This window comes from Emydura macquarii, unplaced genomic scaffold, assembly GCF_026122565.2.
Source record: "Emydura macquarii macquarii isolate MOO-44397 ecotype Brisbane River unplaced genomic scaffold, CSIRO-AGI_Emac_v2 contig_1477, whole genome shotgun sequence".
In the NCBI taxonomy this organism is placed as follows: domain Eukaryota; kingdom Metazoa; phylum Chordata; order Testudines; family Chelidae; genus Emydura; species Emydura macquarii.
Window position 1 is genome coordinate 12,882,410 of NW_027131614.1, and position 14,852 is coordinate 12,897,261.

Sequence of the window (14,852 nt, forward strand, 5' to 3'; positions counted from 1 at the left end):
TCTCTTAAGAAAATCAAATCACCACCGTGATAAGTCTGCTTACAGTTAGTTGTTAAACAAGCAGTGCTAATATAGGACATTCAATTTGACACAGATACGCTAAACAGCGAAATATCTTTAATCAGGACATACCATGGGGAACCACTAAGCTCAGTGATATTGCATAACAAGGGCTGGTAGGTAATAGGTATGTGTGATGCTTCCTGGGGGTACCCAGGGTTGTGAGGGACCTTGCTACCAGCTGCCCTTAGTGTGAGGAAGCCTTGCTGTGCCTCTCAGAGGTCAGCTCCCCAACTCCACTGGCCATGGGCAATATAATCACTTCTCTCCAGACTTAAGCAGGCCCTGCTCTCTCTATAGGTCAGCTATAGGCACAGTTCAACCCTCGAGCTCTCCGAGCATCCTCCTGGAGCAATTAAGCTGCTTCCAAAGGAACAGTACACACCAGCTTACTAGTTTCCCTTCAGATCACCACTCCGTTTAACTTACAACACTTAGATAAATTTCCAATGAAAACAAGCAAAAGTTTATTTAACAAAGACTAAAATAATAGCAAGTAGAAATACTGAAAACAAATTGTCACATGTAAAATAAAATCATTACATTCCTTTTAGGGCTTAGACTTAATTAACAAGACACTGTCTTGTCTAATTAAGTTTTAGCTCACCTAAAGTCTTAGCAGTATTTTCCAGTCAGGTTGGCTGTGAGCCTTCTTTCGCAAGACAGAACACACTAACAGTTCCTCTCTTCAATGAAGGATCCTGGGTGTACCTCAGAACCCCCAAGTTATACCTCAAAAATCCATTATCTTTAATCAAACAGCCCCCTGCAGGTTTTGTTTTTTCCTGCAGATCTTCTCATTTGTGAATTCACAATCTCTTCATTAGCATCAGGCTCAGTAGTGCAAATAGACTTACACTGTAAGTCACAAAATACACATTGATCAGGCAGAGAGATAAGCATTTACTATCCCCTGCCTAAACAGAACCTATTTATACCTTCTGGTGACTTGTCTTAACTCACATACCTAGAGAACAGAGTTTTGAATATAGATACATAACTACTTAAATATCATCCATCCATACATTTTGCAATGATTAGGATGACCAGTGCAATACTGGCTGTTGGTAGAAACATCCTTTAGGTCACTATTATGCAGACATCAGACTCAGGGGATCCCTGTAAACCCCTATACATCCCTAATGCTCTCTGCCAGCTGGCGCCTATAGGATCTCTGTTTATAAGGGAGACTTACACATGATTTTGTTCCTTAACAATATTCTGTAATCAGGCTAAACCTTTGATCATATCTGATGTATTAGTCTGATTACATTATAATACGTTAGGTAATGACTTCCAGAAATTGAACAAAATATCCAAATTTGATGCCTACCTGATACCGTGCATTGATGAGCTAGTTAATCAGTTAGGCAAGGCCTGATACCTGACCACCCTGGACTTGACCAAAGATTACTGGTAAACCCCACTAGCCAAGGAAACAAAGGAGAAGACCGCCTTCTCTACACCTGATAGCCTTTTTCAATACACTGTTCTCCCTTTTGGACTACATGGGGCCACAGTGATGTTCCACCAACTAATGGACAAATTACTAAGACCCCATGCCAAATGTGTTGCTGCCTATTTAGACGAGGTAGTCATCCATAGCCCTGATTGAGAAATACACTTAGGAAAAGTAGAGGTGGTGCTAGATGCCCTTAGAAAGGCTGGCCTCACCACAAACCCTCCCAAGCATGCGATAGGGCTAGCCCAGGCCAGATACCTCAGGTAACCCACCACAGGAGAGAATAGCACAGGACACACCATAGCAGAGCTAGCAATTTGCCACAGCACAGACACAGTAAGCAGCACTAACAACATCTGGTAGATGCCCTACCACTGGCTTTGGGCAGACTATAGGGTCAGTCCCTATTCTAGTGCAGTTAGTATCTCAAACATGCTGAGCCTCTCCAGTAACACAAAAGAACTCTGCAGCGCCCCAAAAATTTGTTTTACTATTAAAATGGCAAAATCTATTAATTGGGAATTACTCTTCATGAAGGGTGTAATTCCACATGCTCATTTTGACTAAGGGGATTATACTGTAGCACACTTGATTTAAAAAAATGAACTACAATTCTGATTAATTCCACATTTCTCTCTCTTGTGTGAGTTTATGTGGTTTTGCTGCCTTTCTTGGGGACATACTAAGGTTTTTAAAATGCAACAGAAGTTTTCAGATGGATGGTATACACTAATTACTGCTAAGTGAACTCATAAGGAGCTGATGGATAGATCCGATATCTTCAAAGACAGGATATAGTCTAAAATTAGAGGAATATCCAGTCTCTGGTAGGATGCCCATTTGTTGGGTTCAAGATAAGAAGCATTTCAATTTATCTAGGTAACATTTCCTAGTGTAATCCTTTCTGCTATTAGAGAGGCTGTCTCGTATGACTGAGGAGCATGAATGTTCTAAGAACGATGCCTGTCCAAATACCATGCCCTGAGGTGAAGCGGTCGTGGATTGTAGTGTTTGATCTTGCCATTGCTCTGAATCAGGAGCTCGGGGGACACTGGGAGGATGACTGGTGGGCGAGATGACATATGCAGTACGTTGGAGAACCAGAACTCTCTGGGCCAGAAGAGGGCAATCAAGATGACTCTCACGCCGTCCTGTCGGATCTTGCATAGAACTTGTGGCAGGAGCAGCGGCAGAGGAAAGGCATACTTGAACTGGTCTGACCTGGTAAGAAGCAAAGTATTACTCTAGAAGCAGTGACCTAGGGCTCCTATAGAGCAATACATGGTGCATTTGCTGTTTGTACAAGAGAAGCGATAGATCTCTGGTTGGGGTTCCCCATTGAGTGAAAATGTTGTGCAGCACCGTGTCATGAAGTTCCCACTCGTGGTCAAGTGCAAGGTGTCTGCTGAGGCAGTCTGAGAGCACATTCTGCTTTCTCAGAAGGTAGGCTGCTGATAGGGTGATTTGATTGCTGATATATCAATTCCAGAGGCTGACCACTTCTGCACACAGGGAGGCAGATCTTGCTCTCTCTTGCTTGTTAATGTAGAAGAGAGTTATTCATTGTCTGACATTATAAGAACACGGTGACAGCAGATGAATTGGAGAAAGGACTCACATGCCCTCTGGACTCCCCATAATTCCAGGATATTGAAGTGCATCCTGGATTCTCAAGATGTCCACACCCCCTTGTGCTGTGTAGTCATTCACATGGGCTCTCCAACCTAACAAGGATGAGTCCATAATGATGGTTCTGTCCACAAAGAAAGGGGATCCCCACAAATACATGATGGGGATTTGTCCACCGTAGGACAGAGGAGTCTTTGGTCAGAACTGTCACCATGACTTCCAGTACCAAGGAATGGCAGGCTGGGTAGTATACTCACTGTAGCCAAGATAGAAGGCTACAAATGTACAGTCTTGTGAATGGGGTCATGCAAGTACACGAGGCCATGCAGCTGAGTAGGGACAGAAATGTTTTGACTAATATCTGAGGGTTGTTTGTGATGTGAGTTATGATATTGTTCATACTCTGGAACCTGTCTGTGGGCAGGTATGCCCTTGCAGTGATAGAATTCAAGGTTGCCCCAATGAAGTCCAGAAAATGTGTGGGGATTAGAACAGATTTTTTGGTGTTTACGCTGACTTCCAGTGAAGAGAGGAGGCAGAACATCACACACATGGTCCTCTTGGCAGGACTTGGAAGCAAGGAACCAGTCGTCAATGTATGGGAAGACAAGAAGGCCGTGACATCTGATGTGAGCCATTACAATTGAGAATACCTTGAGTTAGAATCTGGGGGAGTCGCTATACCGAAGGGGAGTACTCTGTACTGAAAATGGTCAAAGCCTACCATAAAACTGAGAAAACATCTGTGGGCAGGGTGAGTTTCTACATGAAAATAGGCATCCTTTGTATCGAGAGCCGTAGACCACATTAATTAATCCCAACATGCCCGTGTGTAATCTAAAATTGTGAATGAAGTATTTGAGATGGTGGAGGTCGTGTATTAGTCTCCAAAACCTTTATTTTTAGATATTAGGAAGCAGGTCAAGTATAATTCTTTCCCTTGATATTGTGGAGGAATATGTTCTATTGCTCCTCGCTGCAGTAAGAAGTTCATCTCCTGAGTGAGAATACTCTAATGAGAGTGGTTCCCAAACGGGATAGAGAGGAAAGTTTTCGAGGAGGTAAAGATGCCAACTTGATTGTATAGCCAGAGTGGATGACGTTCAGCACCCACTTGTCTGTTATCGCACTCTAGCTGTTGAAAAAGAGTGCTAGTCAACCCCCCGAATGGTGTATTAGGGTCAGGAAGTGTTGGGCTTAGTGTTTTGAGGCTCTCAGGCTCCTGTCAAAAATCAAGCCTGAGACTGAGATGCCAAGGCTGTTGTGGAGGGAAGTGGGATTTCTCAACCCTCTGCCTCGTACATGGCGGTTCTTAGGGTCTCTGATGGAAGAACTGCTGAACCATAAACCCTCAATTTGGATGATGTGCAAAGAAACTTCCTCTTAGGGGCTGATGTGTATATCTCCAGCAAATGAAGGGTAGCCCTGGAGTCCTTCAGGGTGAGTAGGGACTCATCCGTCTTCTGATTGAAGAGGTGCGATTCATCAAAGGGGAGGTCCTTGATAGTATTCTAGACTAGCCTAAGGTACCCTGAGGCATGGAGCCATGACTCCTTGCGCATGACAACAGCAGTAACCATGGCTCTAGAAGAGGTATAGGCGGCATCAACGGCATATTGGAGCACGGTCCTGCCCATCAGTTTGCCTTCATCTATCAGAGCTTGTAAATGAGCTCTGTCCTGTTGCAGAAGGCTATTGGTCAACTCCTCAAACTTAGCATACTTCAGAAATCATATTTCACTAGTAACACCTGGTAATTGGCTATCCTGAGTTAGAGGCTGGACGATGAGAAGATTTTTCTTCGCAGTAGATCCAAGCATTTACTCTCCTTGTCCGCAGTAGTAGATCTGGGATGCTGTTGTCTGGACCTTTCAGAAGCAGCCTGGACCGAATTGGAAGCTAGGTGAGAGAACAAAAATTTCATATCCTTAGCCAGTACATAATTATGTTTCTCTGCTCCCTTGGGGGTAGGAGCGCAGGTGGTGGGGTATGCCAAACTGTTCTAGCTGGTAGCAGAATGACTTCATTAACAAGGTGAGCCATTCTGTTAGATCCGGAGGTAAGCAGAATGTCCAAGAGTTTGTGCTGTAAGTCTTGGATCTCCTCCAGGGGAATCTGAAGTTCTTCAGTGACTCTGCAGAGAAGGTCCTGGAACTGTCTGAAGTTATCAGGGGATAGGGGATTGCAGAAGTCATCGCCACTTCCAGGGATGATGATGGCAGTCTTGCTGGTTCCAGCAGAAGTGCTGGAACTGGATCATAGCATTCCTCCTCCTCTGTTAGATTCAAAGGTAGATTTGATGGTTCCCTCTGAGGATTCCCTTATAGACTGGATTGGGGGGATTCCCTAATAGACTGGATCAACTCTGCAAGGGAATGCTGGTCCCAAGGTCCCAGATATGGCCAGTGGGGGGGTCGACAGGTGGTCATGGGGGTCCCCATGGAACAGCAGATCAGAGGTAGATGAGGTGGAGATTGTTCCTGGGATTGTGCAAGCTTTTTAGGTAGTGGATAAGGGGTTGTACAGGAAGAGTGGTGGTTCTTATAGTTCTCGAGAAGGGTAACTCAGGTTCCAGTGGTGGTACCACCAGTGCTGCTAGAGGGGAGATGTATTCTGCATATGGGAGGGGTGATAATCTCCATCTTGCAGCAATCTCTCTCAAGGGAGATATTTCTCCGGAAAGGGAGGGTCCCGATGGAGGGAAGAGAGGGGAGGGGATTCCAGATCTAGGAGAGCAAATACATCCTGTGGTGCAGCAACTGATTCAGAGCTCCCCAGTGTAAAAGGGATTCTGGTTGTCCAGGCCATCGGAGCTGGCGAGGAGAAATGGTAACCAGCGGTGATCAGATGTCGGAGCCAAAGGATCCCAGGGCTTGGAAGGAGCCGGGGATAATGGTACTGATGGGACATGGTCCAGAACCAATGGAGCCCAATGCTTCTGGGCTTTCTTATTGCACCTTTAGGACTTAGGATATCCTAAATTCTCATGGGCCAAGCTGGTAGGCTTACTTGCAGGCACATCTGACTTCTCTGAAGAAGATTTTGAGAAAGGTTTAGTCTCATGCTTTATGAGAGTGCTTCCTAGCTTCCTGACAAGGCCCTGCCATGGGTTCTGTGACAATTGATTCTCCTGCACTGGAGGGACTTCACAGCAGGAGGTGCACTCCTTGCTGAATCAAGCTGATGTACAGGGGAGTTCCCTGGCCTGAGTCCGATTGGGGCCTTATGGCTTTCTCCATGAGATATTTGTGGAGCCGAAGTTCCCATGCTTCTAGGGTATGGCTGGTGAATGATCGGCAGATACTGCACCTTGCCGCGATGTGAGATTCCCCAAGGCAGTCCACGCAGCATTGGTGCTTGTCACTGACCGAGAAGGATCACGGGCAGGATGTACAGAGGTTGAAGCCCAGGATCTTGGGCATAGTCCAGTACCTGAACGAAGTTCCAGGCATGAGGGTTTCCCCCGCAGACTAAACTAACACTAAACTAATACAACTATTTCAAACTATTAAAACTGCTAAAACAATTAACTATTTACAACAAACTTGAGTGCTGCTTTGTAGCACGAAGTTGAAGTGGATACTAACGGTTCCGACCTGGACCATGAAGCGATGAGAAGGAACTGGAGAGGCAATTGGTCCGCCTCACCCTTTTTCACCCCGGTCAGAGACATGAGGTGAGTCAGGGCGCATATGTGGACCAATGGACACTACTTTCAAATTCTCCAGCTCCAGGCACATAGTCTGCATGAATAACCCCACAGTAGAATACAATAGGAACCACCACTCAAAGAAGAACCATGCTTTCAAATCACAGCATTAAGAGTGTTTCACAGGGTTAAGGTCAAGACAAGAGATGCAGCACACAGAAAAGTTCCTTTATTCTAACATCTACTCTACCTGAATTTCCTGAGTCCCACAGATGATAAAGTCAGCAAAATTAGTCCCTCACTGATTTTCAAAACAGGATGCCATACTGACTTATATTTTAATTTTATGACAAACAAGCTGAAATTTTGTTTATTCTAGCATTTTTCAATGGGTTATAGTAGATGTTGCTCAAAATGTATTCTGATGAAGGTGTGATGCTCATGAGCCCCAGGAAAATATCAGCAGTAAAATTCACAGAGAAAGTAGCTCACAGATGATGACTGCCTTCATTCCTAATTTCCATTGGATTCTTACCAAAGCCTGTCCATCATTTGGAGTTTTACAAATGCTTTTTTCAGATCCTGAATGTGAATTTAGTGCTCATGAAAGGAACTATAATTAACTCGAGACAGACACATTATATACTGGTAACTGTACAAGCTGTCCTTTTTAGTTCTGCCAACGTACCAGTCTTGCTGCTATACTAGTTCTGACCTTTGCTTGTTGCATAGTGGTTTGGGGATGTGCACAAATGGGGATTAAAACAAATCCACAAAATTCATTCTCACTTGTCATCCGCCTAGATGTCAAATATTGATTAGTATTTGAAATTGTCACTATAAGTAAAAATCTAGTGTACTGTCCCTGTCAAACATCTTCCCTACTCTTAACTGGAATTTTAGGTTGACTTCAAGTTCTTCTTGAGATGCATACTCTGAATTTTGTCTCCAGATGCAATATCTCCATATCAGCATTATTAGATTTTAAAAAGCTACCTCATGTGACCCCTTCCTCTGAGTTTCCCAGTGCATTATGTCATTCTATGTTTGTCTTCTAGACAGGTATGCTAGATATTTATATCTAATACAGCACCAAACATGCTTTAATCACTTAAATATTAAATAACATTGCCTAGAGTGAGAAGAATATAGACAGTTTAAAATTGTGATTGCATGCCCATCATTTAACCCTTGTGAGCCAGAAAGCAGGAATCCCCAAGTTTCGCATTCATGCAAAATACATTAACACTGATAGAAGGAGCTCTTGAACTGCTAATTTCAAGTTTATGACTTTTAAGTACTACACCATTTCAGAATTGATGACCTGTAATTCTAAACTGCAGCTGCCAAATTGTTCTATTTCCTGCATAATGATGGGTGGAGAGACCTATGTATCTATGATTATAATGCATTTGTTGAAGAACTGTCATCTTGCCCTCCCCATACCAAAGAACTGTGCTAGAGAATCTATCATTTACAATATACACACAAACATAAACATGTATACACATTTTAATTATCCGATTTAAGAAGACCAATCTTTCAAATATAAATCAAGCATAAACCAATGGAGTTGCATGAACAATAACTCAGAACTGCCTCATTCACCTCAAAAGGTTACTATGGTCTGGTCTACACCAAGAAATTAGGCAGTATAAATGTTGCTCAGGGGTGTGAAAAATCCACCCTTCTCAGAAACACAGTTAAATCCCAACCTAATCCCCATGTAGACACCACTAGCTTGACAGAGAGGGAGATTACCTATGCCAATGGGAGAGTCCCTCCTATCATCAGAAGTAGGGTCCTCACTTAAGCACTACTATGGTGCACACCTGCAGTGCCTGATTTTTAAGTGTATACAAGCCCTATAAAATCTAAAAGAAGAGTATTTATCTCTCAACATTGTTAGTTTTTCATTGCTGATCATTTTAGCAGAAATATCCAGGTAACATGCTTATCCCACAATCAAAAATTGCCTCCCATGGCTCCCCAGTGCCCCATTCTCCACTACCAACTTGCCAAAACACCCAGCTTCTGTGATAGTTACATGTTCTCAATACAAACATCAGATGTACTGAAATTTTAAAATGTGGGGAGAGCATAAAATAAATGGAATTAGATAACAAAATAAGCAGTAATATTTAACTCATTTTAAAATTTCAATTTTTAATGTAAATGAAATGTATGCAGAACTCTCATTCAGTGGCATCAAAATCTGGAGGCAATGTAATGCAACTTAGGTTCAGCATGACATGTCTCTCATATAAAAGGCAATGCTAACATCCTGCATTGCAGAAAAGGGATTTTTTTTGCATAAGAAAAAATGCACTCAAACAGGTATTACCTCTTGATCACAATTTAGGGCATGGCTACACTAGCAAGTTTACAGTTCTCTAATGTTATTGCTTTAAGCCGACGGGAGAGAGTTCTCCCTTCAGCTTAACTACTCCAACCCCTGAAAGTGGCAGAAGCTGTGTCAGCAGGAGAAGCTCTCTCGCAAATCTAGCACTGTCCACACCGGCGCTTATGTCGGCGTAAGTTATGTTATTCAGGGGAGTGAATAAATCATGCTAGAATAGATTATATCATGCTCTCCAATGTTTATATATTAACACAATAAATTTGTATGTGTTTCCTAACATGAAATCCAGATTTTGTAAAAAACAAAAAAATAAAATGACCCTTTTCCCCATTACTTAGAGCCATTACCTCTCTGAACGGAATAATAACAGAATAATCATTTTGTTTGAGAACAGCAATACCACCATATAAAATTACATGTTTCACATAAACATAAATACTGCTAAATATAGAGACATAAACTCACCAATGAAAGCACTCTCAGACTCCAATAGTGAATTTTTCAAGAATTCACTGGATTCATTCCTGAACTACAAAAATAAAACAGAAGACAATTAGTTCAGCTGTACTGGTGTCTGAGTGGTTTCTTTTTTTTTTTGTTGTTGTTGGCTTTTTGTTTGCTTGTTTGTTAACTAATAGTCTAGGGCAGTGTTTCTCAATTGGTGTTCCGCGGAACCCCACACTGTTAGGGTTCCATGAGCAGCTGTTCTCCAGGCCGCCGAGAGCAGCTGCTCTCTGCGCCGCCGAAAAAGGGAATGTTGCAGCACAGTTCCTGCACATGACCACCCCTCGCCCCCCCCCACCCACCCACCCATTCGGTGCTAACAGTCAACCCACGACCTGACCTTATTAGGGTAAGACTAGGTAATTGGCTGTGCCTTTGGTTCCCACGCCATATATGGAAAATGAAACTGACCAGGAAACTGAACTTGTTGCAAGTGTCCCCCGGCCAATCAGGTGCTGGCACGTAGCCCATAGCCCATAAAGTGGGGTCTTTCCCAAGCCCCCGCTGAGAGCCTCATCGCAACCAGCCTGATCAACTGGTCCCGACTCTCCCGCTCCCGTGTCTTCCCCCCGAGCGCAAACCGTGTTTTTGCCGGCTGAAATCGAGTAATGCTGTGGATTCTAGACTGTGTGGTGAGGAGTTAACTATCAGTCTTTGTTCTACAGCTACATTGTCTGTTTAACATTCCTTTGTATCAGTCTGTGCCTTGCAGTTAACTGCCCGTTTGTGTCTTGCAGTTAACTGTCTGTGTGAAATCTCTGTGTGTGTGCAAAAACTTTCTGTCTTGCAGTTAACTGTCTGTGTAGCATAGTGGTGCGTGTCCCTGCCTGCCACATGGAAGACTGGGGTTTGATTCCTGGACAGGAAGCTCCTGTCTGTTTAAAATTAGTTTAGGTTTTTATAGTTAGTTGTCTGTTTAATACTTTCTTATAACAATTTATGTTTTGTGGTTAATTGTTTTTATATCCTATTATATTAGTCTATACTTTATAGTTAATTGTTTGTTTAGATGGGTATAACTAGTTAAAAATCTATACTACTCCTGTTTTCATAATAAAATTCATTTATTCCCTAACTGACTCATTATTGACTCTGGGGGATCACTAACCTGTCGGAACAGGGAAGATGTCCCGGATTTTTTGGCGGAGGGTATCAAGTGTAAGTGTAATTTAATTGAGAAATGCTGACCTAGTTGTTTGTATATAATTTGCTTATTTTGACATTTTTTTGGCCTCATATGGAAAAATACTGTTAAGAGTTTGGGGGGGGGGGTTCCGCAATTATTTATCAAGTTCAAAAGGGTTCCGTGGCCAAATTTAATTGAGAAACACTGGTCTAGTGGATGTGAAGAGTGCCAGATTGACAGTACTGGAAATTAGAGAGACCAAGTGGGTGAGATAATATCTTTTAATCAACTTTTGTTTGTGAGAGAGACAAGCTTTCGAGCTACACAGAGATCATCTTCAGATCTGGGAAAGATACTAAGAGTGTCAGCTAAATGAAAGATTGAACAGATAATTTAGCATAAGCAGTTAGCACATACTCTAAGGGACCATTCAAGGTGAAGTGGCCCATTAACACCCCTGTAGTCATATGATAAAAAGAGGGTGGGAGGTCAGTGGGTTACAGATCGTTGTAATAAACCATAAATCCAGTGTCTTTATTAAGGTCAGGCCTATACTTAAAATGCTGCATCGGCACAGTTACACCGATGTGGCTCCGCCACTGTAGCACTTAAGTGAAGATGTTCCTATGTCGACGGGAGAGCTTCTCCGGTCAGCATAGTTAATGCACCTTCCCGAGAGGTAGTAGCTATGCTGATGGGAGAAGCTCCTCCGCCAACATACTAATGTCAACAACAGGGCTTAGGTTGGTATAACTACATCGTTCAGGGGTGTAGATTTTTCACATCTCTGAGTGATGTAGTATACAGATATAAATTTGTAATGCAGACCTGACCTAAGACCATGATTTGTAGCGTCCAGCCAAGCTATGAATTTAAGCTCCCATGCTCATCTTTTGAAAGCATTGTGCAGATTTCCTTTGAGGATAAGGACTGATAAGAGGACAGATATAAAGTGATCGTTTTGTGAAAAGTGAAGTTTGTCTCTCAGACCAACAAAAGTTGGTCCAATAAAAGATATTATCTCACCCACCTTGTCTCTCTAATATCCTGGGACTAACACGGCTACAACAACACTTCTTTATACCTACAAAACAAGTGCAATGCTCTCCAATGTGCTTCAGACCTATTTTATTGATAAAAATACTAGAATTAAAAAGATAGTTGACGCTTTCCTTAATAATTCATACTTTGGCTGTTTTCCACAACAATCCTCTCTGCTAAGACTGCCTACATCGGTGTCAATTGTGACTGTGTTTTGTGTAACATGGACCTATGTCCATCAGGAACTGAACACAAACTGGCAAGTTGCTTCACATAAGCTACTGAATATCCTCGTGACTTTTGTGCTATATTCAACGTAGTGATCTAGACAGGAATGATTCAATGACCTTTACTAATCCCGTGACATCCAGTCCTTGATATTATAGAGTCTGAAAAATGTACTTCTGTGCAACTGTAACATAACTTTAGTATTTGTTATTATGCTATCCTTACTATGTACTTTAAAGGTCGAACTTGTAATGAACAACATGGCTACCACAATTTATTACATACTTGATTTTGTAAAGATATTTCTTTGTGTTGAGAATCACTATACTTTCTATCAATTTTTATTTCATCAAAGAGAAAAGAGACAACAGAAATCTAAAAATGTAGTTTAAATCAAACCACCAAAGAAGAATTTCAGGTAGCTATTTACAATCACAGTTCACTAACATGATGCTGAACACATAACTGCTCTGTTAGCTACGCATCATGAGGCAATGCAAGGATCTCAGAGTAATAGTTTAAGTGACATTTTAAAGTGCCTGATTCTTCATTGCACTTGTTATGGCCAGTGTGAGTTAGTGGAGAATTCTAATTTGATAGTACTTTATTCAGTTCTTTTCACCGAGTCAGGAAATAAGCTCTAAGGCTCCTGTATATGTTGTTGGAAACACAGTATCTGATTTTTACTGCCTTGCACCTTGTTTAGTCATGTATATCTGTGTAAAGTTCTACCATAGTTGCATTCTCCATTAACTCACAGCAGGTATAGCATTCCACTCCTAACATTGCACAGGTGTACATGACTATATAGGGTGCAAGGCAGTGAAGAATCCAGCCTTATGTATATATATCAAGATATACAGCCATGAAGCTTATTTCCTGCCTCATCAGAAACCTGACTAAAGTATCCTACTTTTTGTTCCCCTGCTTGCCAGTAAACCTGCCAGATGGCAAGCTTAGTTAAATTTAGTTTTCTATTTCAACAGTACACTAATATACACACAGTCCCAAATTAACAGAACTACAAGCCACAATACTCTTCACATTTTAATAAAATGAGAACAGCATATTGGGAAGGGGAAAGAAGGAGAGCTAGTTTCTTCTTACCAGTCCCATCTTTCGTGGGTTAAAATCAGGAAGAGAATCATCGTGGTCTATAGTAGTCATCCCAGCCCAAGGAGGAAAAAAAAGTAATGGATATAAACACTGATTATACAAGAACATACTAAAACATTTTAGCAGCATATTATTACACAAATATGGACACCACAATGAGTCACTCCTTACTGAAGTCTTATCTTTAAAATCATATTCATTGTTCTAATAAAGAATATTTTATGCAAAATTTGTTTATAGCTGTTTTAATATTAATTTAAGTGTAACTAGATGAACTTAATGTACAAATTCAAGCTATTATTAAAGCAAATCTGATAGTGTTGCAAATACTTAACATTCCCCCTAGTCTGTATTTGCAAGTCTCTCCCAACGAAGAACAAAATGTACCTGTAATATATTTGCATATCAGAACTATACTTCTCAGTGGCAAAAAAATTAATGCTAACTTGGTTATTTCTTAGCTTTGTGCAAGACATCTGTTGAATTTAGATAAACTATATGGATTATTAGAAGAAGGTCCACACTAACCAGTCTTTGTACTAACAGGATCTTTAAATGTATTCAAGGTTAATCTGATGTCAGCATTAAAAGTTACACTACATCAAACTCTAGAAACACCTCTTTTCTGCTGCAGAAACCTTTATTCGGTAACTAAAGAGCAGATTTACACTGGGTTCCTCGGAGCAGATTCTGCTCAATCCTGGCAGTAGCAATCAATGTGACCTTCCTATTATAGAGCATCAAAATGGACAATATGAAAAGTAACTAACCTTTGGGAGGCAGCTTTGTTTAGAGGATAGGGTACTGAACTGAGACCAAGAAACATGCTTTCTGATCTTAGGCAACTGACTTCACCTCTCTATGGCCTGGTTCACACTGGGGACTTAGGTCCATTTAAAGTTCCTTAATTCGAATTAATTACTCCCACATTCACGCTGACACCACTGTTAATTCGAATTAAGGTGCCTGTAAAATCGAATTAATAAGACCACCTCTGCAAATGGTGTAGTGCCTAATTCAAATTTGTTCATTCAAATTAGTGTCAATGTGAACATAATTGAGCTTAATTCGACTTAATTGCCCTCCGGAATGTATCCCATTATGCCCCATTTTCACCGCTCTCGCCAATCGCGCTGTGCTGCTCTGTGGTCACAATAGCAGGTAAAGTCCCCTTCACTCCCCTCCCCTCAAGCCCCGGGAAGATTTGAATCTCCATTTCCTGTACTGCCAGCCTGGAGAGAGCTTTGGCTGCTGCAAAGCCCAAACGTGCTCCAGCATGGAGTCGACCAGATGTCTTAGACCTCATCGGGCTGTGGGGCAAGCTCAGAGCCAGCAAAAGGAATCTGGATGTTTATGGGAAGATATCCCAGGGCATGCTGGAGAAGGGACATCTGGTGAGTTTTCTTTCTTCAGTTCCTGTCTGTGTGTGTGCTGAATGCAAACAGAGAAATCCACCTCCCCCTCAACCCCCGTTTTTCCTATCTGTGAGGGTTTGGAATGCAAGCTGAGAAATCAACCCCCCACCCCCACCCCAATCCTGTCTGTGTGTGTGTTGAATGCAAACAGAGAAATCAACCCCCCACGCCCGATCCTGTCTGTGTGTGTGCTGAATGCAAACAGAGAAATCCACCTCCCCCTCAACCCCCGTTTTTCCTATCTGTGAGGGTTTGGAATG

General features: G+C 42.0%; 1 protein-coding gene across 2 annotated transcripts in view; it reads right to left on the minus strand.

The window, feature by feature from the left end:
* The window catches only part of CSPP1 (centrosome and spindle pole associated protein 1), a 165,122-nt gene that overhangs the window by 24,571 nt on the left and 125,699 nt on the right, over window positions 1-14,852 (minus strand). For both annotated transcript variants that reach the window (XM_067553656.1, XM_067553654.1), the window contains 2 exons: window positions 13,169-13,215; window positions 9,628-9,691 (listed from right to left, as the gene is read on the minus strand). In XM_067553656.1, the coding sequence (XP_067409757.1) occupies window positions 9,628-9,691; window positions 13,169-13,215 (111 nt within the window). The remainder of the gene's footprint in view (window positions 1-9,627; window positions 9,692-13,168; window positions 13,216-14,852) is intronic.